At 46.5% G+C, this 23,300-nt stretch overlaps 1 protein-coding gene across 8 annotated transcripts in view; it reads right to left on the reverse strand.

Moving 5' to 3' along the window:
- The window catches only part of LOC138638716 (cytochrome P450 2K6-like), a 302,578-nt gene that overhangs the window by 224,006 nt on the left and 55,272 nt on the right, over nucleotides 1-23,300 (reverse strand). For 5 of the 8 annotated variants that reach the window (XM_069728233.1, XM_069728234.1, XM_069728236.1 and 2 more), the window contains one exon: nucleotides 11,251-11,447. In XM_069728233.1, the coding sequence (XP_069584334.1) occupies nucleotides 11,251-11,447 (197 nt within the window). Of the gene's footprint in view, nucleotides 1-11,250; nucleotides 11,448-12,119; nucleotides 12,234-23,300 lie in introns of those variants that run through there. The other 3 variants (XM_069728240.1, XM_069728235.1, XM_069728239.1) reach the window with 2 other exon arrangements.

Raw genomic sequence — 23,300 nt, forward strand, 5'->3', positions numbered from 1 at the left:
CCCTTCGCTAATATCCTCCCTTAAAGGGAACCTGTCACCTGAATTTGGCGGGACTGGTTTTGGGTCATATGGGCGGAGTTTTGGGGTGTTTGATTCACCCTTTCCTTACCTGCTGGCTGCATGCTGGCTGCAATATTGGATTGAAGTTCATTCTCTGTCCTCCATAGTACACGCCTGCACAAGGCAAGATTGCTTTGCGCAGGCGTGTACTATGGAGGACAGAGAATGAACTTCAATCCAATATTGCAGCCAGCATGCAGCAGGGTAAGGAAAGGGTGAATCAAACACCCAAAAACTCTGCCCATATGACCCAAAACCAGTCCCGCCAAATTCAGGTGACAGAGTCCCTTTAAAGTGGACTTTAGACAAGACTTTACATAGAGACAAACCCCTCCTCCTCTCCGATTTTTACGATCCTTTCTAAACAGACTGTAACCCTGTAAGTTAACTGCCCAGTCATAGCTTTCATCTAACCATGTCTCGGTTATTCCCACTATGTCAAAGTTACCTGTAGATATTTCTGCTTCTAGTTCTTCCATCTTGTTTGTCAGGCTTCTGGCGTTTGTGAGCATGCAGTTTAGAGGATTTTGTTTTGTTCCAATCTCCTCACTGTGGATTGTTTTAGAAATGTTCTTACCTCCCTTCTGAGTATGTTTTCCTGGGTCGTCTTTGTTCGAGTCTAATGTTTTTCTTCCCGTCCCCTCTTCTTCTAGTTTAACGCCCTCCTGATGAGTGTAGCGAGTCTTCTGGCGAATGTGTGTTTCCCAGGTTTGTTGAGGTGTAGTCCGTCTCTGGCGAGGAGTCCATCATACCAGTAATTCACACCGTGGTCCAGGAATCCAAATCCTTGTTGTCTGCACCATCGTCTTAGCCAGTTGTTTGCATCAAGGATCCTGTTCCATCTCCTGGTGCCATGCCCGTCTACTGGAAGGATAGAAGAAAAAACTACCTGTGCATCCAGTTCCTTTACTTTCTTCCCCAACTCTTCAAAGTCCTTGCAGATTGTCGGTAGGTCCTTCCTTGCCGTGTCATTGGTGCCAACATGTATCAGAAGAAATGGGTGGACGTCCTTGGAGCTGAAGAGCTTTGGTATCCTATCGGTCACATCCTTGATCATCGCACCTGGAAGGCAGCATACTTCTCTTGCAGTTATGTCCGGTCTGCAGATGGCTGCTTCGGTGCCTCTCAGTAGTGAGTCTCCCACCACCACCACTCTTCGTTGCTTCTTGGCTGTACTTTTTGCTGTCACTTGTTGCTGTGTGCCCTTTTCTTTTTTGCTTGCTGGTATTGCTTCATTCTTAGGTGTGCCATCTTCATCCTCTACAAAGATTTGATATCGGTTCTTCAGTTGTGTGGTTGGTAATTTCTCCATAGTCTTCTTGCTTCTTTTGGTCACATGCTTCCACTCATCTGCTTTTGGAGGTTCTCTGACACTTTTTGCACCTTCTGTGACCAGTAGAGATGCTTCTGTTCTGTCTAGAAAGTCTTCATTCTCTTTGATGAGTTTCAAAGTTGCTATTCTTTCTTCCAGACCACGCACCTTTTCTTCTAAAAGGGCCACTAGTCTACACTTCTGACAGGTGAAATTGGATTCTTCTTCTGGTCGATCTGTGAACATGTAGCACATGCTGCAGCTCACCATGTAGGTTGTCACATCTGCCATGTTGCTCCTAGATCCTGCTGACTTGCTGTGTGTTTTCCTTCTTGTGTAATCTACTCAGCCAAGCTCTCTTGCAATAATGTCCTACAGGCAAAAATTACGGCGCGCGGTTTGGTGATGCTTTCGAAGCAGCTGGTCCCGGCTGTACCCGGCTGTACTAGGCCTCCACTGACCTGTCTACTGCTGCCCATGTTCCCCTGGAACCAATGTTAAATAGCCTACAGCCAAATTTTATTATGTTAGGCCTTGGAAGCCTGTCTGCGGTCCCTCCTTCCACTAGGCCTCCACTGACCTGTCTACTGCTGCCCGTGTACCCCTGGAACCAATGTTAAAGTGCCTACAGCCCAATATTTTTTTATGTTAGGCCTTCGAAGCCTGTCTGCAGCCCGTTCTTTCTACTACTCCTACACTGACCAGACCACTGCTGCCTGTGTACCCCTGGAACCTATTTAAAAGTGCCTACAGCCCAATATTTTATTATGTTAAGCCTTCGAAGCCTGTCTGCGGCCCGTTCTTTCTACTACTCCTACACTGATCAGACCACTGCTGCCCGTGTACCCCTGAAACCTATTTAAAAGTGCCTACAGCCCAATATTTTTTTAAGTTAGGCCTTCGAAGCCTGTCTGCGGCCCGTTCTTTCTACTACTACTACACTGACCAGTCTACTGCTGCCCGTGTACCCCTGGAACCAATGTTAAAGTGCCTACAGCCCAATATTTTTTTATGTTAGGCCTTTGAAGCCTGTCTGCGGCCCGTTCTTTCTATTACTCCTACACTGACCAGACCACTGCTGCCTGTGTACCCCTGGAACCTATTTAAAAGTGCCTACAGCCCAATATTTTTTTATGTTAGGCCTTCGAAGCCTGTCTGCGGCCCGTTCTTTCTACTACTCCTACACTGACCAGTCTACTGCTGCCCGTGTACCCCTGGAACCAATGTTAAAGTGCCTACAGCCCAATATTTTTTTATGTTAGGCCTTCGAAGCCTGTCTGTGGCCCGTTCTTTCTACTACTCCTACACTGACCAGACCACTGCTGCCTGTGTACCCCTGGAACCTATTTAAAAGTGCCTACAGCCCAATATTTTATTATGTTAGGCCTTCGAAGCCTGTCTGCGGCCCGTTCTTTCTACTACTCCTCCACTGACCAGACCACTGCTGCCCGTGTACCCCTGGAACCTATTTTTAATTGCATAGAGCATCCTTTTTTTAATAGTAGGCGTACAAAGTCTGTCTGCGGTCCACTATTGAAATTGTCCTCCACTGCCCAGAGCAATGCTGCCTGTGTACCCCTGTAACCTTTTTTAAGCTGCAGTGAGCCACATTTTTGGTTTAAGGCTTACTACCTGTGTCTGTCTGCGCCACTCAATACAGCTGTGTTCCTTTGGAAAAAGCTGGGCGTGAATAGTCTTGTTTTCAGCCTCTAGGAATTTTAAAACTGCATTGGGGCTACAACTTTGGTAGGGCCTACTAACGGTGTCTGCCGCCCCAAGGTGTGCCCCAGGTTTCGTCCACATTGCTTCGATCTTCCTACTCTCGTTTAGTAGTTGTTGCAAACTACACTGCATTAGGCCTACAAATTTGGTATGGGGTGTAGAGAGACAGTGTGTTACACTCCAAGGTGTTCCCCAGGTTTCGTCCACATTGCTTCGATCTTCCTACTCTCGTTTAGTAGTTGGTGAAAACTACACTGCATTAGGCCTACAAATTGGGTATGGGGTGTAGAGACGGTGTGTTCCACTCCAAGGTGTTCCCCCAGGTTTCCTCGCCATTGCTTCGGTCTTCCGACTCTCGTTTAGTAGTTGTTGGAAACTACACTGCATTAGGCCTACAAATTGGGTATGGGGTGTAGAAACGGTGTCTTCCACTCCAAGGTGTTCTCCAGGTTGCCTTTCCTGAGCTTCTATCTTCAGGCTCTTGTTAAATAGTGGTTAAATGGAACAACTGCATTTGGCGTACTAGTTGGTTTGGGGCCTACTAACAGTGTCTGCCGCTCCTTGCTGTTCTCCTGGTTTCCTGTCCTGAAATTCCATTTTCAGGCTCTCGTTAAGTAGTTGTTAATGTTAGACTGCATTTGGCCTACTAGTTGGGTTGGGGCCTACTATCGGTGTCTGCCACTCCTTGCTGTTCTCCTCCACTGAACAAAGCTGTGCCGCCTGTTTACTACGGTTGCCAATTTTGAACTGCATTTCGACTACTTACTGATTTGGGCCTACTCTCTGTGTCAGCCTCTCATTCCAGTTGTCCTCCACTGCAATGCCCCCTGGTTAGTCCTGTGTTACCAATTTTGAACTGCATTTAGCCCACTTTATTCTTTGGGCCTATATCTGTGTTTCCTCCTCATCCTGCCCATTGCCCAGCAAGTGATAGATGAGTCTGCTGGTACATTGACCCATAACGCAACATTCCCCGTGCACGCTACACAGCAAGATTGTGACCCTGCTGAAAGTCAGGTTCCTCTTCCCGCATACCATACCACCTTACACGGGGACAAAGAGGAAGGTGCAGATGAAAGTGCAGGTTCCTTCATCAGGTGGGGGGAGGAATACTAGTTGGCGACGTCACTGGCACAGGGCCTCTCATAATACGCAAAAGTGTTGCTGCCGATGGGAGGCACCCCCGCCGTGCAAACACACCGCTGTACTTTGAGGGGCCCTATGCCAGTGCCAATGCCAACGAGTGGGCCCCCCCTGCTTGCTCAGGATCACAGCACTTGCAAAGTTGAAATACTTACTTCTCCCTGCTCCACTGCCGTGACGTCGTCCAGATTTAATGGGCCCACTAATTACTTGAACCAGCCCTACCCCCCACAACTTTAGCCAAATGACCCCCAATTTCAAATGCCTTCCAATTATTATAAGCTAAATTACGATTGACAAGCTTCTGTAACAAGAATGGATGTTTTTGCCATTAAAATGGGCAGTGTAGGTGTTTTCCTGGCCTCCACTCACTGCCGACTATGCTCCCCCATTGACTTGCATTGGGTTTCGTGTTTCGGTCGATACCCGACTTTTCGCGATAATCGGCCGATTCCACTCGACTTGACTTCTAAGATAGTCGGGTTTCGCGAAACATGGCTCGACTCTAAAAAGGTCAAGGTCGCTCAACCCTATGTCTGTCTGTCTGCGCCACACAGTACAACTGTCCCCCACCAGAAACAAGCTAGGCCGCCTGGTTAGTCCTGGTAGCAGTTTTGAACTGCAATTTGCCACCTTTTCTTAATGTTAGTCCTCTGTCTGTCTGAGCCACACATTGCAACTGTCCCCCCCTGAAACAAGCTAGGCCGCCTGGTTACTCCTGGTAGCAGTTTTGAACTGCATGAAGCCACCTTTTTTTAGTTTAGGCCTCTGTCTGTCTGTCTGTCTGTCTGCGCCACACATTGCAACAGTCCTCCGCTGAACAAACCTATGCCGCCTGTGTACTCCTGTTACCAATTTTGAAATGCATTCATCCAACTGTTTTATTTTAGGACTACTCACTCTGTCTGAGCCTCTCATTACAGTTGTCCTCCTCCGCTGAACCAAGCTATGCAGCCTGTGTACTCCTCTTACCAATTTTGGCCGACTTTCTTATTTGGGCCTAGTAACTGTGTCACACTCTGACAACAATTGTCCTCCACTGCTGAACCCAGCAAGGCCGCCTCTGTAGTCCTCTTACCAATTATGAACTGAATATAGCCTTCGTTTTTATTTTAGGCTTACTCAGTGTGTCAGAGCCACTAATTACACTTGTCCTCCTCCGTTGAACCACGCTATGCCGCCTGTGTACTCCTCTTACCAATTTTGAAATGCAATTAGCCAACTTTTTAATTTGTGGCCCTACTCTGTCTGTCTGAGCCACTTATTACAGTTGTCCTCCACTTAACAAAGCTATGCCACCTGTGTACTCCACTTACCAATTTTAAACTGCATTTTGCATATTTATTAAGGCCTACTAACTGTGTCTGCCTCCCATTACAGTTGTCCTCCACTGAACAAAGCTGAGCCACAATTTTCATCCGGTGTCACATGTTAAACTGCATTTGAACTACTTGTTTGGTTGGGCCTAATAAGGGTGTCTGACGCTGCTTGGTGTTCTTGACTGAACAAATCTGAGCTTCAATCTTCAGGCTTTCGGCCTATATAACATATGTCACTGCATTATTACTACTTGTTTGGTTGGGCCTAATAAGGGTGTCTGACGCTGCTTGGTGTTCTTGACTGAACAAATCTGAGCTTCAATCTTCAGGCTTTCGGCCTATATCACACATTACGCTGCATTTGAACTACTTGTTTGGTTGGGTCTAATAAGGGTGTCTGACGCTGCTTGGTGTTCTTGACTGAACAAATCTGAGCTTCAATCTTCAGGCTTTCGGCCTATATCACATATGTCACTGCATTATTACTACTTGTTTGGTTGGGCCTAATACGGGTGTCTGACGCTGCTTGTTGTTCTCGACTTAACCAATCTGAGCTTCAATCTTCAGGCTTTCGGCCTATATCACATATTACACTGCATTATTACTACTTTTTTGGTTGGGCCTAATAAGGGTGTCTGACGCTGCTTTGTGTTCTTGACTGAACAAATCTGAGCTTCAATCTTCAGGCTTTCTGTCTAACTCACATATGTCACTGCATTATTACTACTTGTTTGGTTGGGCCTAATAAGGGTGTCTGACGCTGCTTGGTGTTCTTGACTGAGCAAATCTGAGCTTCAATCTTCAGGCTTTCGGCCTATATCACATATGTCACTGCATTATTACTACTTGTTTGGTTGGGCCTAATAAGGGTGTCTGACGCTGCTTGGTGTTCTCGACTGAACCAATCCGAGCTTCAATCTTCAGGCTTTCGGCCTATATCACATATTACACTGCATTATTACTACTTTGTTTGGTTGGGCCTAATAAGGGTGTCTGACGCTGCTTGGTGTTCTTGACTGAACAAATCTGAGCTTCAATCTTCAGGCTTTCGGCCTATATCACATATTACACTGCATTATTACTACTTGTTTGGTTGGGCCTAATAAAGGTGTGTGACGCTGCTTGGTGTTCTTGACTGAACAAATCTGAGCTTCAATCTTCACGCTTTCGGCCTATATCACATATGTCACTGCATTATTACTACTTGTTTGGTTGGGCCTAATAAGGGTGTTTGACGCTGCCTGGTGTTCTCCACTGAACAAGTCTGAGCTTCAATCTTCAAGCTTTCGGCCTATATCAGATGTTAAACTACATTTGGCCAACTTGTTTGATTGGGCGGACTAACGGTGTCTGCCGCTGCTTGTTGTTCTCCTCCACTGAACAAAGCAGTGCTGCCTGTTTACTCCTGTTACCAATTTTGAACTTCATTTGGCCCACTTCATTACTTGGGCCTACTAACTGTGTCTGCCACTCATTACAGTTTTCCTCCACTGAACAAAGCTATGCCGCCTGTGACCAATTTTGAACTGCATTTAGCCTACTTTATTCTTTGGGACTTTATCTGTGTTTCCCCCTCATCCTGCCCATTGGCCAGCCACTGCTACATGAGTCTGCTGGTACATTGACCCTGACCACTACATTCCCCTTTCACTCTACACAGCCAGAATCTGACCCTGCTGAAAGTCAGGTTCCCCTTCCCGCATACTATACCACCTAACACGGGGACAAAGAGGAATGTGCAGATGAAAGTGCAGGTTCCTACATCAGGTGGGGGGGCATACTCGTTGGCGACGTCACTGGCACAGGGCCCCACATAGTACGCAAAAGTGTCTCTGTCAGTGGAAGGCGCCCCAGCCGTCAAACACACCGCCGTACTTTGAGGGGCCCTGTGCCAGTGCCAATGCGAATGAGTGGGCCCCCCCCCCTGCTTGCTCAGGATCATAGCACTTGCAAAGTTTTAATACTTACCTCTCCCTGTTCCACCGCCTTGACGTAGTCCGCGTTTCCTTGGCCCACGAAAAACTTGACCCAGCCCTAGCCCCCACAACTTTAGCCAAATGACACCCAATTTTCAATGCCTAACTATTATTATTGTAAGGTAAATTAAGATTGACAAGCTTAAGTGACAAGAATTGATGTTTTTGACATTAAAATGGGCACTGTAGGTGTTTTCCTGTCCTCCACTCACTGCCAACTTTGATTCCCCATTGAATTGCATTGGGTTTCGTGTTTCGGTCGATCCCCGACTTTTCGCAATAATCGGCCGATTTCACCCGACCCGACTTTTGACAAAGTCGGGTTTTGTGAAACCCGACTCGATCCTAAAAAAGTAAAAGTTGCTCAACCCTACTGGCGTATATATATATACCATGACTATACACTGCTATCACAGTATCACCTATGCTGTATATTGTATATACAGCATTTGCAGTTTGACCTGTCTAATGTATATTAACTGTTGTATATACAATACACCATAAATACTCGAGTATAAGCCGAGATTTTCAGCTCATTTTTGGGGGCTGAAAGTCCCCCTCTCAGCTTATACTCGAGTCATACCCAGGGGTCGGCAGGGGAGGGGGAGTGGGGCTGTCTAATTATACTCACCTGCTCCTGGTGCGGTCCCTGCAGGACCCTGGCTCCGCGACACCCCAGCTTCTTCCTGTACTGAGCGGTCACATGGTACCGCTCATTACAGTAATGAATATGCTGCTCCACCTCCCATAGGGGTGGAGCCGCATATTTAGTACTGTAATGAGCGGTAACGGTGACCACTCAGTACAGGGAGAAGCTGCAGCACCAGGGAAGCAGGTGAGTATAATGGGGAGGGGGAGCGCAGCGCGATATTCACCTGCTCCCCGTTCCGGTGCCGCTCTGTCTTTAGCGTCTTCTGCAGTGATGCTCAGGTCAGAGGGCGCGTTGACGTGGTTAGTGCGAGCCCTCTGCCTGAACATCAGTGCAGAAGACGCTGAAGATGGAGCGGCGCCGGAACGAAGTCAGGTGAGTATTGAAAGTGCCGGGTACCTGAGCGATGGAGAGGTGAGTATGTGATTGTATGGAGCATCTTATGGGGCCATAACATTTGTGCAGCACTATATGGGGAAAGTGTCTGTATGTGGCCATAATCAATGTTTGTGCAGCACTGTATGGGGCCATAATCAACGTTTGTGCAGCACTATATGGGGCAAGTGTCTGTATGGGGCATCTTATGGGGCCATAACGTTTGTGCAGCACTGTATGGGGCAAGTGTCTGTATGGAGCATCTGATGGGGCCATAATTAACGTTTGTGCAGCACTATATGGGGCAAATATCGTTATGTAGCGTCTTATGGGGCCATAATTAACGTTTGTGCAGCATTGTATGGGGCAAATGTCTGTATGGAGTATCTTATGGGGCCATAACGTTTGTGCCACACTACATGGGGCAAATATCTTTATGGAGCATCTTATGGGGCCATAATCAACATTTGTGCAGCATTATATTGGGCAAATGAGTCTATGGAGCATCTTATGGGGCCATTACTATCCTTTATGCAGGATTATATGGGGCATATTTTAATATGGAGAATCTTATGGGGCTATCATAAACTTTATGCAGCATTATATGGGGCTCCTGATTCAATATGGATATTCAAAAACACTTAGCCTACTGATGTCTCAATTAATTTTACTTTTATTGGTATCTATTTTTACTTTTGACACTTACCGGTAGCTGCTGCATTTCCCACCCTAGGCTTATACTCGAGTCATTAAGTTTTCTCAGTTTTTTGTGGCAAAATTAGCGGGGTCGGCTTATACTCGGGTCGGCTTATACTCAAGTATATACGGTATAAGTGATAATGCAATTATATACTGCAGTAGCAGTATCATCTATATAATGTATGTACAGCAGTCTGTATACATTATATTAGTGAAACTGCGACTGCAGTATGTACGGTACATTCTATAGGTTATACCAAAGAGTGTAATATATCCCTATACCCATATAGGCAAGATGCAGTATATATACACTGTACACTGCTCAAAAAAATAAAGGGAGCACATAAACAACAGAATATAACTCCAAGTAAATCAAACTTCTGTGAAATCAAACTGTCCACTTAGAAAGCAACACTGATTGACAATCAATTTTACATGCTGCTGTGCAAATGGAATAGACAACAGATGGAATTTATTGGCAATTATCAAGACACCCTCAATAAAGGAGTGGTTCTGTAGGTAGCGGCCACAGACCATATCTCAGTACTAATGCTTTCTGGCTGATGTTTTGGTCACTTTAGAATGTTGGTTGTGCTTTCACACTCGTGGTAGCATGAGACAAACTCTGCAACCCACACAAGTGGCTCAGGTAGTGCAGCTCATCCAGGATGGCACTTCAATGTGAGCTGTCACAAGAAGAATTGCTGTGTCTGTCAGTGTAGTGTCCAGTAGCTGAAGGTGCTACCAGGAGACAGGGCATTACACCAGGAGATGTGTAGGGGGCCGGAGGAGTGCAACAACCCAGCAGCAGGACAGCTACCTCCACCTTTGTGCAAGGTGGAACAGGAGGAGCACTGCAAGAGCCCTGCAAAATTACCTTCAGCAGGCCACAAGTGTGCATGTGTCTGCACAAATGGTTAGAAACTGACTCCATGAGGATGGTCTGAGTACCCGATGTCCACTGGCACCCTGTGCTCTTCACAGATGAAATCAGGTTTTCACTGAGCAAGTGTGACAGACGTGACAGAGTCTCGAGATGCCATGGAGAGCGATCTGCTGCCTGCAACATCCTTCAGCATGACCAATTTGGCAGTGGGTCAGTAATGGTGTGGGGTGGCATTTCTTTGGAGGGCCGCCCAGCCCTCCATGTGCTCACCAGAGGTAGCCTGACTGCCATTAGGTACTGAGATGAGATCCTCAGACCCCTTGTGAGACCATATGCTGGTGCGGTTGGCCCTGGGTTCCTCCTAATGCAGAACAATGCCAGACCTCATGTGGCTGGAGTGTATCCAAAGTTCCTGCAAGATGAAAGCATTGGAACTATGGACTGGCCCGCCCGTTCCCCAGACATGAATCCGATTGAGCACATCTGGGACATCATGTCTCGCACCATCCACCAAAGTCACGTTGCACCACAGACTGTCCAGGAGTTGGCGGATGCTTTAGTGCAGGTCTGGGAGGAGATCCCTCAGGAGACCATCCGCCGCCTCATCAGGAGCATGCCTACGCATTGTAGGGAGGTCATACTGGCACATGGAGGTCATACACAATACTGAGCATCTTTTCCTTGTCATGAGGCATTTCCACTGAAGTTGGATCAGCCTGTAATTTGATTTTCCACTTTGATTTTGATTATCATTTCAAATCCAGACCTCCATGGGATATTCATTTTGATTTACAGTGATAATTGTTATGTTTTATTGTTCTGAACACATTCCACTATGCAATGAATAAAAATTTGCAACTGGAATATTTCATTCAGAAATATCTAGGATGTGGTATTTTAGTGTTCCCTTTATTTTTTTGAGCATATATACATATATAGAATATATATTCAAGCCAAAAAATACAAACAAACTGTGTGAAGGAAATCTACAATAAATAAACCCTTTAAATATTTACACTCTTCATTATGTGGCTTAATATATTCCAATTCCTTCCAGGTCACAGAATCATAACCATTTAGGATAAAAAAGTCAAACAGCTGAATGTTACCTCGTGCATTGTCAGATGTGGTCTCTCCATGTCTAGAATGTGCAAATTTCCAATGATTGGTAGCGGTCGAGGTCCGGGGGGCAAATTATAAGCATTTTTTTTCCATCCAAAGAAGAACAGGACAAAAAAAAGACATAAAATAATAGACAGAACCAATGTGATGGGATCAGATGGGATCATAATGCCAGGAAGGGTTTCTGTAGAAAGACAAAGAGAAGCATATAAATGTAATAATAATAATAATAATAATTTTATTTATATAGCGCCAACATATTCCGCAGCGCTTTACAAATTATAGAGGGGACTTGTACAGACAATAGACATTACAGCATAACAGAAATACAGTTCAAAACAGATACCAGGAGGAGTGAGGGCCCTGCTCGCAAGCTTACAAACTATGGGGAAAAGGGGAGACACGAGAGGTGGATGGTAACAATTGCTATAGTTATTCGGACCAGCTATAGTGTAAGGCTCAGGTGTTCATGTAAAGCTGCATGAACCAGTTACCTGCCTAAGTATGTAGCAGTACAGACACAGAGGGCTATTAACTGCATAAAGTGTATGAGAACATGATGCGAGGAACCTTTTTTTTTTTTTTTTTTTTATTATAAATAGGCCACACAGGGATCGTTAGGTTAATGCATTGAGGCGGTAGGCCAGTCTGAACAAATGAGTTTTTAGGGCACGCTTAAAACTGTGGGGATTGGGGATTAATCGTATTAACCTAGGTAGTGCATTCCAAAGAATTCCAAAGAAATGTGCAAACATCTATAAACATTATCTTATCTATATCTATTTATTTATTGCATTTATTGCATGCCTTTCTTTCTTTCCTTCCACAGAATATCTATAAATCTATCCTAGCGTACCTAAAATCCTTCTGTATTCTCAGTATTATTTTTCTATCCCTCAGCATTTATTCTTACTTTGTTGATGAAATGTCCCCGACTGATCCTGCTCTTCTCTGTGATTTTGCAGTTCTAATTCACCTTACATAACACTGAAAATGTAATGTGATATTTACAATCCGCCCAGATATTCGGGCCAAGAAATTGTTTTCTTTGAGATTTGCTGTCACATGGAGCAAGGTTTCCCCATAACAGAGTTCAGCTACAAATTAAATCTAACTGACTGGAGGACCCAACATGTCCATGAATAGCACAGACCAGTGGTGAGGATTTTCAGATTGGTGGTCCACGCTCTCCTACAACTGGAGCTGGTTATATACACATGTGGTAGCTATTGGCCGATCGTAGGCTCGGTGGTAGTCATGGCTGAGGACTTATGCTCCATCACACCCTGGCCTCCCCTCACATAAATATAGTGTCCCTTAGTCAGCATACCTGTGTTTTCAGGTCCAGCATCGTCAGGTTCTCTTCTGCGCCACTAAAGGCTTTCTCCAGCCGAATTTGCAAGAATTGAGACACAGTCCATTTCAACTTGAAACTGAACATCTTTACTGTTTCCATTTCTCAGCACATCATAGTATTTCACAGCATTAACCACAGGTTGTACATCACATGTATCTTCATCTTTCCCTGCACTACTTGCCACGTCCTCCAGTACATTATGGGGCAATAGCGCCTTTGGCGGTACTGCAGCAACCTCCTTGTCCAGGCTCACTGTATTTGGGGGTCCCTTCATCCGTTTCGCCCCTGATCGGAGGGCATCAGCCCACGCAGTGACCTGCCATATATTGGACAATCTGCACCCTGTACTCTTTCCGGACTGCTTTCTTTCTTCTCTTCCAAAATGCTGCAACATTGATACTTCATACTGTTCTTCTGTCCTAAGGATCCCCGATTGGCTGGGCTTCACTGCTTCCTTAATATTACAAGTCTGCTGTGACGTCCTGGGCCTATAAACCATGCAGATGGTTCAGGCGCCCGGGCCCTTCTGCCATTCCTAACACTATGCACTCACTTACTACACCCTTCTATAGTTAACTATTTCCTATAAGGCCGGTTTCACACGTCAGTGGCTCCGGTACGTGAAGTGACAGTTTCCTCACGTACCGGAGACACTGACTCACGTAGACACATTGAAAGCAATGTGTCACTGCACATGTCAGCGTGTTTTCACGGACCGTGTGTCCGTGTGCAAAACACGGAGACATGTCAGTGTTCGTGGGAGCGCACGGATTACACGGACCCATTAAAGTCAATGGGTCCGTGTAAAACACGTACCGCACACGGACGCTGTCCATGTGCAGTCCATGTGCCATGCAGAAGACAGCGCTACTGTATGCGCTGTCCCCCCACGTGGTGCTGAAGCGGCCATTCATATCTTCTCTCCAGCAGCGTTTGCTGGAAAGAAGATATGAAAAATCCTTTTTTTTTTCTCGTGTTTAAAATAAAGATCCCTGTCGCCACCCCCCTCCCACCCCCTCTGCGCCACCCCGCTGTTAATAAAATACTCACCCGGCTCCCTCGCAGCGTCCTCTCCCCGCCGCACCTTCTCCTGTATGAGCGGTCACGTGGGGCCGCCGATTACAGTCATGAATATGCGGCTCGACTTCCCATAGGGGTGGAGCCGCATATTCATTACTGTAATAAGCGGCCCCACGTGACCGCTCATACAGGAGAAGGTGCGGCGAAGACAGGACGCTACGAGGGAGTCGGGTGAGTATTTTATTAACAGCGGGGTGGCGCACAGGAGGTGGGAGGGGGATGGCGACAGGGATCTTTATTTTAAACACGAGGAGAAAAAAAAAAGGATTTTTCATATCTTCTTTCCAGCGAACGCTGCTGTAGAGAAGATATGAATGGCGGCTTCAGCACCAGATGCAGGGGACAGCGCTTACTTGAAGTGCTGTCTCCTGCACGCTCTGTGTGGTACCCAGTTGGCACACGGGCGGCACACGGCTGCCGCACGTGTGCCACACTGATGTTCACGGAAATCACACGGACATGGATAATTCCGGTACCGGAATTATCTGGACGTGTGAGACTGGCCTAAGAAAATAAATACACCTACAATTATCCTGCATAATGTGCCTGTAAAGCAAAACAGAATGTGCTGTTCCATGTATGTTGTTATACTTTACTCTGTTGCCACCCAATTGCCTTTTTCCGTATGGCAGCTTGTTACTCATTCATTCTTGTGGAGATTTCTTAGCAGAGTAGGGCAGTATGTGAGCAGGCAGAGCTTGGGCACATGGATAGGGATATAAGCATCACCTCAGACTGCATTGTACATAAAGACTCTCTGTGTATTATACCACATCGCTGCAGATTGTCGGACTGCAGAACCCCACAATTCTCCAAAAGCACCTTGGGAATCTTATCAGAGGGTCGGAACTAAGCTGCACCACAATTTCCAGCCCCCAATTCAAAAGTTCAGTTTCTTAAAGAGACAGCGCACCTTAAATCAAAATGGCCGAAAAGGACCTTATGCAGTTCCCCAATGTTTAAACAGAGCAAATACAACCCAATACTGTCCATTATGAAGACCGGGAAGCAGAGCCCACTTCCGCAGCAGAACCAGATGCACGACCAGTACGCTCCATTAAGCCAACATTAAAGGTCCTTGAGAATTACCGTTCCACAAGGGATGAATTCAATGACAACCTGGACGACCTATGGGAATGAGTTGCCTCCCTCATGTCAAGCATCCAACGCCACAAAGATGATGCAGCGAGTTTACAGGACACTATAAGACAGCTAGACATGGCCCACTGCAGATACAAGAGACTGTCCGCAAAGTACGCTGCGTTCCTAAAAGACTCTAAAATCAACGAAGCTCTATCAGAGTTAAGCAAGGCAGATTCCACAGACAGAGAAAGGGATGCCCTCCTGCAAGACGCCAAAGATAAAGTGGAGCTTCGTATCGCCCATCTGCAAGAAACTAGATCGCACTGGTCAGCCTCGTCTAAACACTCTGTTCGGTCATACAAATCATCCTGCTCAAGAACTTCAGCTCTCAGCGACAGAATCCTAGAGGCCCGTTTAAACACAGAGCGGTACAAACTAAGACGTTTCTACACAGAAAAGAAAGCTGAAGCAGAAGTCAAGACAGCAGAGGCAGAAGCAGAAGCAGAGGCAGACGTCAAGAAAGTAGAGGCAGAAGCATAAGTGTAGAAAGCAGAAGCAGAGGCTCCAGCAAGGATTCTCCAAGCAGAAGCAGAGGCTCGAGCAAAGATTCTTTAAACAGAAATGGAGGAAGAAATTGCATTAGCCGAAGTAAAAATACTCGAGCAAGCATTGAAGCAAAACCTTGACCCTATTTGCCTGCGACCACAGGAAGAAGACGACACAGCAGTTTGTACCAGCAACTACGTGCAGAAACCGATACCGGCAGCACACACGTTCTCCAGCGACGTTCATCCCAACATTGCGGAAACATCCAAGTCAGCCGAACCTATGTTGCCAGTATCGCCCACAGCCCCTGCAGAGACCCAAGACCAATGCCATAATGCACCCTCTCAGGAGCAGTCATCAGTCATCACAACAAGATGACCACGAGGCGCACTCCAGCCGCCTCCACAGTTCAAGCAGCAGTCATCGGAATCTCCAGAGGTTAAACCACAGCTCAACCCTGCAGCAACATCATTTTACCAGGGAACAATTCACCTTTCTACACCACACAGCTTATACGCCCCAGGGGCACCGCAAGCTAATACAGTATCAAGGAGTGAAGGATCAAACATGTCCGAGTTTGCCAGGTTCATGGTGAGCAGGGAGATAATCAGCACTAGCCTCTCAGAGAACTACAGAGCCTGGAAAGCAACCTTCAAGGCTGACATTGCTGATCTCAACCTATCCGCAGAGCAGGAGCTCAACCTCATGGTAAAATGGTTGAGTCCGGAATCCACAAACTGTATCAAGAGTCTTAGGACTGTCTATGTGGGGCAGGCTGAAGCAGGTCTCGCTGCGGCCTGGCAGAGACTCGAAAAAAACTATGGCAGCACTGAAGCCATAGAAAAGTCCCTATTCAAGAGACTGCAGAACGTTACACGGATAAACCTTAAGGAAGCCCACAAACTTTTGGACTTAAGTGATCTGCTTATGTAGCTGGAGCTTGCTAAAAGAGACCCTCGTCTGTCTGGACTGTGCTACCTGCACACTGCCCATGGAGTGAACCCAATCGTCTCAAAGCTGCCACATAGTCCGCAAGAGAAGTGGGCAGTGTGCGTCTCTAGGTATAAAAGGTCACATGATGTCACCTTTCCTCCATAAATTCAGTTCTGCAAGTTCATTAACGAACAGGCATAAATGAGGAACGATCCTAGCCTCGACTTCCTGGAGTCTAACATTGCAGCTCCAGCAACACCTTCATCAAGGTATGAAAGCATCACACATAGACGCAAGGACTTGGGGAACAGTGTAAGCGTCAGAAAGACTAACCTGCCATCACCTGCAGTACCTGCCGGTAAACTATTCTGTCAAGAGATAAGTCTTTCAATCATGAGTGTCCCATTCACAAAAAACCACACTCACTGAACAAATGTAGAGGCTTCAGGTCCAAAACCATGCAGGAGCACAAGAAAATCCTCAGCAATCTTGGGGTATGTTTCAAGTGCTGCGCTTCATCAGAACACATGGCCAAGGACTGTAAATCTGCCAATAAGTGTGAAGAGTGTCATAGCGACAGACACCCATCAGCCTTGCACCTAGCCTCAGCCACCAGCGATCCAGCAGTCACAGTTACCTCTAGTCACGCTACAAGCCATGGCGGGGAGCCACAGAATCACACCAAGTCCACCACAGCTTTTTCCTGCTCGTGCTCAGAGGTATGTGGGGAGAATCAACGTGCTAAATGCTGTGCCAGGATATGCCTAATCAGAGTTTAACCAGAAGGGCAAGCAGAGAAGGCAGTATAAATGTATGCCATCATTGACGATCAGAGCAATCAATCCCTAGCTGGACCTAAGTTCTTTGAAGCCTTTAGAATCAAGGGACCAGCAACGCCCTACACTCTGAATACTTGCTCGGGGCGCATAGAGACTAGTGGCAGAAGAGCACAAGGTTTCATTGCTTCTCCTGTCAATGGAGACGAATAAATACCTCTACCTGCGCTAATTGAATGCGATCAAATACCAGACCAAAGGGATGAGATCCCTACCCCGGAAGCAGATTTCCACTAACCACACTTAAGGCACCTAGCCAGTGTTATCCCACCTTTGGACACAGATGCTGAAATCCTACTTCTGCTCAGCAGAGATAATTTAAGGATACATAAGGTCCGCCAACAGTGTAATGGTCCTGACTATGCCCCCTACGCCCAGAGACTTGACTTGGGGTGGGTAGTCATAGGAAATGCATGCTTGGACCGAACAATAGCCTATTTCTTTAAGACCTATGTACGCCGGGATGGGCGCACTACTTTCTGCAAACCATGTACTCATCACTATGAGGTGAAGGAAAAGCCTCCAGATCCTGTACAGCTGCCTGATGTTATCCCTTCTCCCTATGCAGACTGTTGTGAATTCTGTTGTCGGGCTCCCTCCTGTGGTCATGAATGGTACTTCGGCTGGTTCTGTCCATGGACTTCCTCTGGTGGGTGTTTCTGAGTTTCCTTCCTCAGGTGACGAGGTTAATTCGTTAGCTGGCTGCTCTATTTAACTCCACTTAGATCTTTGCTCCATGCCACCTGTCAATGTTCCAGTATTGGTCTAGTTCACTCCTGGATCGTTCTTGTGACCTGTCTTCCCAGTAGAAGCTAAGTTCCAGCTTGTATTTCTTTGGTTTGCTATTTTTCTGTCCAGCTCGCTATTTTCATTGTTGTCTTGCTTGCTGGAAGCTCTGGGACGCAGAGGGAGCGCCTCCGCACCGTGAGTCGGTGCGGAGGGTCTTTTTTGCGCCCTCTGCGTGGTCTTTTTGTAGGTTTTTGTGCTGACCGCAAAGTAACCTTTCCTATCCTCGGTCTGTTCAGTAAGTCAGGCCTCACCTTGCTAAATCTATTTCATCTCTGTGTTTGTATTTTCATCTTTACTCACAGTCATTATATGTGGGGGGCTGCCTTTTCCTTTGGGGAATTTCTCTGAGGCAAGGTAGGCTTTATTTTTCTATCTTAGTTCCTTAGTTCCTTAGGCTGTGCCGAGTTGCATAGGGAGCGTTAGGCGCAATCCACGGCTATTTCTAGTGTGTTTGATAGGATTAGGGATTGCAGTCAGCAGAGTTCCCACGTCCCAGAGCTCGTCCTTTATTATCAGAAACTATCAGGTCATTCCGTGTGCTCTTAACCACCAGGTCCATTATTGTCCTGACCACTAGGTCATAACAGTACAGGTGGCCCAAAGTACTAATGCATCTCAATAGAGGGATAAGAGAAGTTCTGAGACCATTTTTTTTTCTTTGCAGTGTGTTTTGTCTCTCTTTTCCCCTTTACCTCTGGGTGGTTCAGGACACTGGTGTAAACATGGACATTCAAGGTCTGTCCTCTTGGATGGATAATCTCACTACAAGGGTACAAAACATTCAAGATTTTGTGGTTCAGAATCCGATGTCAGAGCCTAGGATTCCAATTCCTGATTTTTTTTTGGTGATAGATCTAAGTTCTTGAATTTCAAAAATAATTGTAAATTGTTTCTTGCCTTGAAACCTCGCTCCTCAGGTGACCCTGTTCAACAAGTAAAGATCATTATTTCTTTGTTACGTGGTGACCCTCAAGACTGGGCTTTTTCCCTTGCGCCAGGAGATCCGGTATTGCGTGATGTTGATGCGTTTTTCCTGGCACTTGGATTGCTTTATGACGAACCTAATTCAGTGGATCAGGCAGAGAAAATCTTGCTGGCTCTGTGTCAGGGTCAGGATGAAGCGGAGATATATTGTCAGAAGTTTAGAAAGTGGTCTGTGCTCACTCAGTGGAATGAATGTGCCCTGGCAGCAATCTTCAGAAAGGGTCTCTCTGAAGCCCTTAAGGATGTCATGGTGGGGTTTCCCATGCCTGCTGGTCTGAATGAGTCTATGTCCTTGGCCATTCAGATCGATCAACGCTTGCGTGAGCGTAAAGCTGTGCACCATTTGGCGGTACTATCTGAGCATGGGCCTGAGCCTATGCAATGTGATAGGACTTTGACCAGAGCTGAAAAGCAAGAACACAGACGTCAGAATGGGCTATGTTTTTACTGTGGTGATTCCACTCATGCTATCTCCGATTGTCCTAAGCACAGTAAGCGGTTCGCTAGGTCTGCCACCATTGGTACGGTACAGTCTAAATTTCTTTTGTCTGTTACTCTGATTTGCTCTTTGTCATCCTATTCTGTTATGGCATTTGTGGATTCAGGCGTTGCCCTGAATTTGATGGACTTGGAGTATGCTAGGCGCTGTGGTTTTTTCTTGGAGCCCTTGCAGTATCCTATTCCATTGAGAGGAATTGATGCTACGCCTTTGGCCAAGAATAAGCCTCAGTACTGGACCCAATTGACCATGTGCATGGCTCCTGCACATCAGGAGGATATCCGCTTTCTGGTGTTGCATAATCTGCATGATGTGGTCGTTTTGGGGTTGCCATGGCTACAGGTTCATAATCCAGTATTGGACTGGAAATCTATGTCTGTGTCCAGCTGGGGTTGCCAGGGGGTACATAGTGATGTTCCATTTTCGTCTATTTCGTCTTCCACTCCTTCTAAAGTTCCAGAGTTTTTGTCGGATTATCGGGATGTATTTGATGCGCCCAAAGCCAGTGCTCTACCTCCTCATAGGGATTGCGATTGTGCAATTAATTTGATTCCTGGTAGTAAGTTTCCTAAGGGCCGATTGTTCAATTCATCTGTGCCAGAACACGCCGCTTTGCGGAGTTATATAAAGGAATCCTTGGAGAAAGGCCATATTCGCCCGTCGTCATCACCGTTAGGAGCAGGGTTCTTTTTTATGGCCAAGAAGAATGGTTCTTTGAGACCTTGTATTGATTACCGCCTTCTTAATAAAATTACAGTCAAATTTCAGTATCCTTTGCCGTTGCTGTCTGATTTGTTTGCTCGTATTAAAGGGGCTAGTTGGTTCACCAAGATAGATCTTCGAGGGGCGTATAATCTTGTGCGTATTAAACAAGGCGATGAATAAAAAACAGCATTTAATACGCCCGAGGGCCATTTTGAGTACCTGGTTATGCCATTCGGGCTTTCCAATGCTCCATCAGTATTTCATTCCTTTATGCATGATATCTTCCGAGAGTACCCGGATAAATTCCTGATTGTGTATTTGGATGATATTTTGGTCTTCTCGGATGATTGGGAGTCTCATGTGAAGCAGGTCAGAATGGTGTTCCAGGTCCTTCGTGCAAATTCCTTGTTTGTGAAGGGGTCAAAGTGTCTCTTTGGAGTTCAGAAGGTTTCATTTTTGGGGTTCATTTTTTCCCCTTCTACTATCGAGATGGACCCTGTTAAAGTCCAGGCCATTTACGATTGGACTCAGCCGACATCTGTGAAGAGCCTGCAAAAGTTCCTGGGCTTTGCTAATTTTTATCGGCGCTTCATCGCTAATTTTTCTACTGTTGCTAAACCGTTGACTGATTTGACCAAGAAGGGTGCTGATGTGGTCAATTGGTCTTCTGCAGCTGTAGAGGCTTTTCAGGAGTTGAAGCGTCGTTTTTCTTCTGCACCTGTGTTGTGCCAGCCAGATGTTTCGCTTCCGTTTCAGGTTGAGGTTGATGCTTCTGAGATTGGAGCAGGGGCTGTTTTGTCGCAAAAAAGTTCTGATGGCTCGGTGATGAAGCCATGTGCTTTCTTTTCTAGAAAGTTTTCGCCTGCTGAGCGTAACTATGATGTTGGTAATCGTGAGTTGTTGGCCATGAAGTGGGCATTCGAGGAGTGGCGTCATTGGCTGGAAGGAGCCAAGCATCGCGTGGTGGTCTTGACAGATCACAAGAATTTGACTTATCTTGAGTCTGCCAAACGGTTGAATCCGAGACAGGCTCGATGGTCGATATTTTTCTCCCGTTTTGATTTTGTGGTTTCGTACCTTCCGGGCTCTAAGAATGTGAAGGCTGATGCCCTGTCAAGGAGTTTTGTGCCTGACTCTCCGGGTGTTCCTGAGCCGGCGGGTATTCTTAAAGAGGGGGTAATTTTGTCTGCCATCTCCCCTGATTTGTGGCGGGTGCTGCAACAATTTCAGGCTGATAGACCTGACCGTTGCCCAGCGGAGAAACTGTTTGTCCCTGATAGATGGACTAGTAGAGTTATCTCTGAGATTCATTGTTCAGTGTTGGCTGGGCATCCTGGAATCTTTGGTACCAGAGATTTGGTGGCTAGATCCTTCTGGTGGCCATCTTTGTCACGGGATGTGCGTTCTTTTGTGCAGTCCTGTGGGACTTGTACTCGGGCTAAGCCCTGCTTTTCTCGTGCCAGTGGGTTGCTTTTGCCCTTGCCGGTCCCTAAGAGGCCCTGGACGCATATTTCTATGGATTTTATTTCGGATCTCCCCGTCTCTCAAAAGATGTCGGTCATTTGGGTGGTTTGTGATCGCTTTTCTAAGATGGTCCATTTGGTACCTTTGTCTAAATTGCCTTCCTCCTCTGATTTGGTGCCATTATTTTTCCAGCATGTGGTTCGTTTACATGGTATCCCGGAGAACATCGTTTCTGACAGAGGTTCCCAGTTTGTTTCGAGGTTTTGGCGATCCTTTTGTGCTAGGATGGGCATTGATTTGTCTTTCTCCTCGGCTTTCCATCCTCAGACAAATGGCCAAACCGAACGAACTAATCAAACTTTGGACACATATCTGAGATGCTTTGTTTCTGCTGATCAGGATGATTGGGTGTCCTTTTTGCCGTTGGCTGAGTTCGCCCTTAATAATCGGGCCAGCTCGGCTACTTTGGTTTTGCCGTTTTTCTGCATTTCTGGTTTCCATCCTCGTTTCTCTTCAGGGCAGGTTGAGTCTTCGGACTGTCCTGGTGTAGATACTGTGGTGGATAGGTTGCAGCAGATTTGGACTCATGTGGTGGACAATTTGACATTGTCCCAGGAGAAGGCTCAATGTTTCGCTAACCGCCAGCGCTGTGTGGGTCCCCGACTTCGTGTTGGGGATTTGGTTTGGTTGTTGTCTCGTTATGTTCCTATGAAGGTTTCCTCTCCTAAGTTTAAGCCTCGTTTCATTGGTCCGTATAAGATTTCTGAGGTTATCAATCCTGTGTCATTTCGTTTGGCCCTTCCTGCTTCTTTTGCCATCCATAATGTGTTCCATAGGTCATTATTGCGGAGATACGTGGCGCCTGTGGTTCCATCCGTTGATCCTCCTGCCCCGGTGTTGGTTGAGGGGGAGTTGGAGTATGTGGTGGAGAAGATTTTGGATTCTCGTATTTAGAGACGGAAACTCCAGTACCTGGTCAAGTGGAAGGTTTATAGTCAGGAAGATAATTCCTGGGTTTTTGCCTCTGATGTTCATGCTGCCAATCTGGTTCGTGCCTTTCATTTGGCTCATCCTGATCGGCCTGGGGGCTCTGGTGAGGGTTCGGTGACCCCTCCTCAAGGGGGGGGGGGTACTGTTGTGAATTCTGTTGTCGGGCTCCCTCCTGTGGTCATGAATGGTACTTCGGCTGGTTCTGTCCATGGACTTCCTCTGGTGGGTGTTTCTGAGTTTCCTTCCTCAGGTGACGAGGTTAATTTGTTAGCTGGCTGCTCTATTTAACTCCACTTAGATCTTTGCTCCATGCCACCTGTCAATGTTCCAGTATTGGTCTAGTTCACTCCTGGATCGTTCTTGTGACCTGTCTTCCCAGTAGAAGCTAAGTTCCAGCTTGTATTTCTTTGGTTTGCTATTTTTCTGTCCAGCTCGCTATTTTTATTGTTGTCTTGCTTGCTGGAAGCTCTGGGACGCAGAGGGAGCGCCTCCGCACCGTGAGTCGGTGCGGAGGGTCTTTTTTGCGCCCTCTGCGTGGTCTTTTTGTAGGTTTTTGTGCTGACCGCAAAGTAACCTATCCTATCCTCGGTCTGTTCAGTAAGTCGGGCCTCACCTTGCTAAATCTATTTCATCTCTGTGTTTGTATTTTCATCTTTACTCACAGTCATTATATGTGGGGGGCTGCATTTTCCTTTGGGGAATTTCTCTGAGGCAAGGTAGGCTTTATTTTTCTATCTTCAGGGCTAGCTAGTTCCTTAGGCTGTGCCGAGT

This window comes from Ranitomeya imitator, chromosome 5, assembly GCF_032444005.1.
Source record: "Ranitomeya imitator isolate aRanImi1 chromosome 5, aRanImi1.pri, whole genome shotgun sequence".
NCBI classification, from domain to species: Eukaryota; Metazoa; Chordata; class Amphibia; order Anura; family Dendrobatidae; genus Ranitomeya; species Ranitomeya imitator.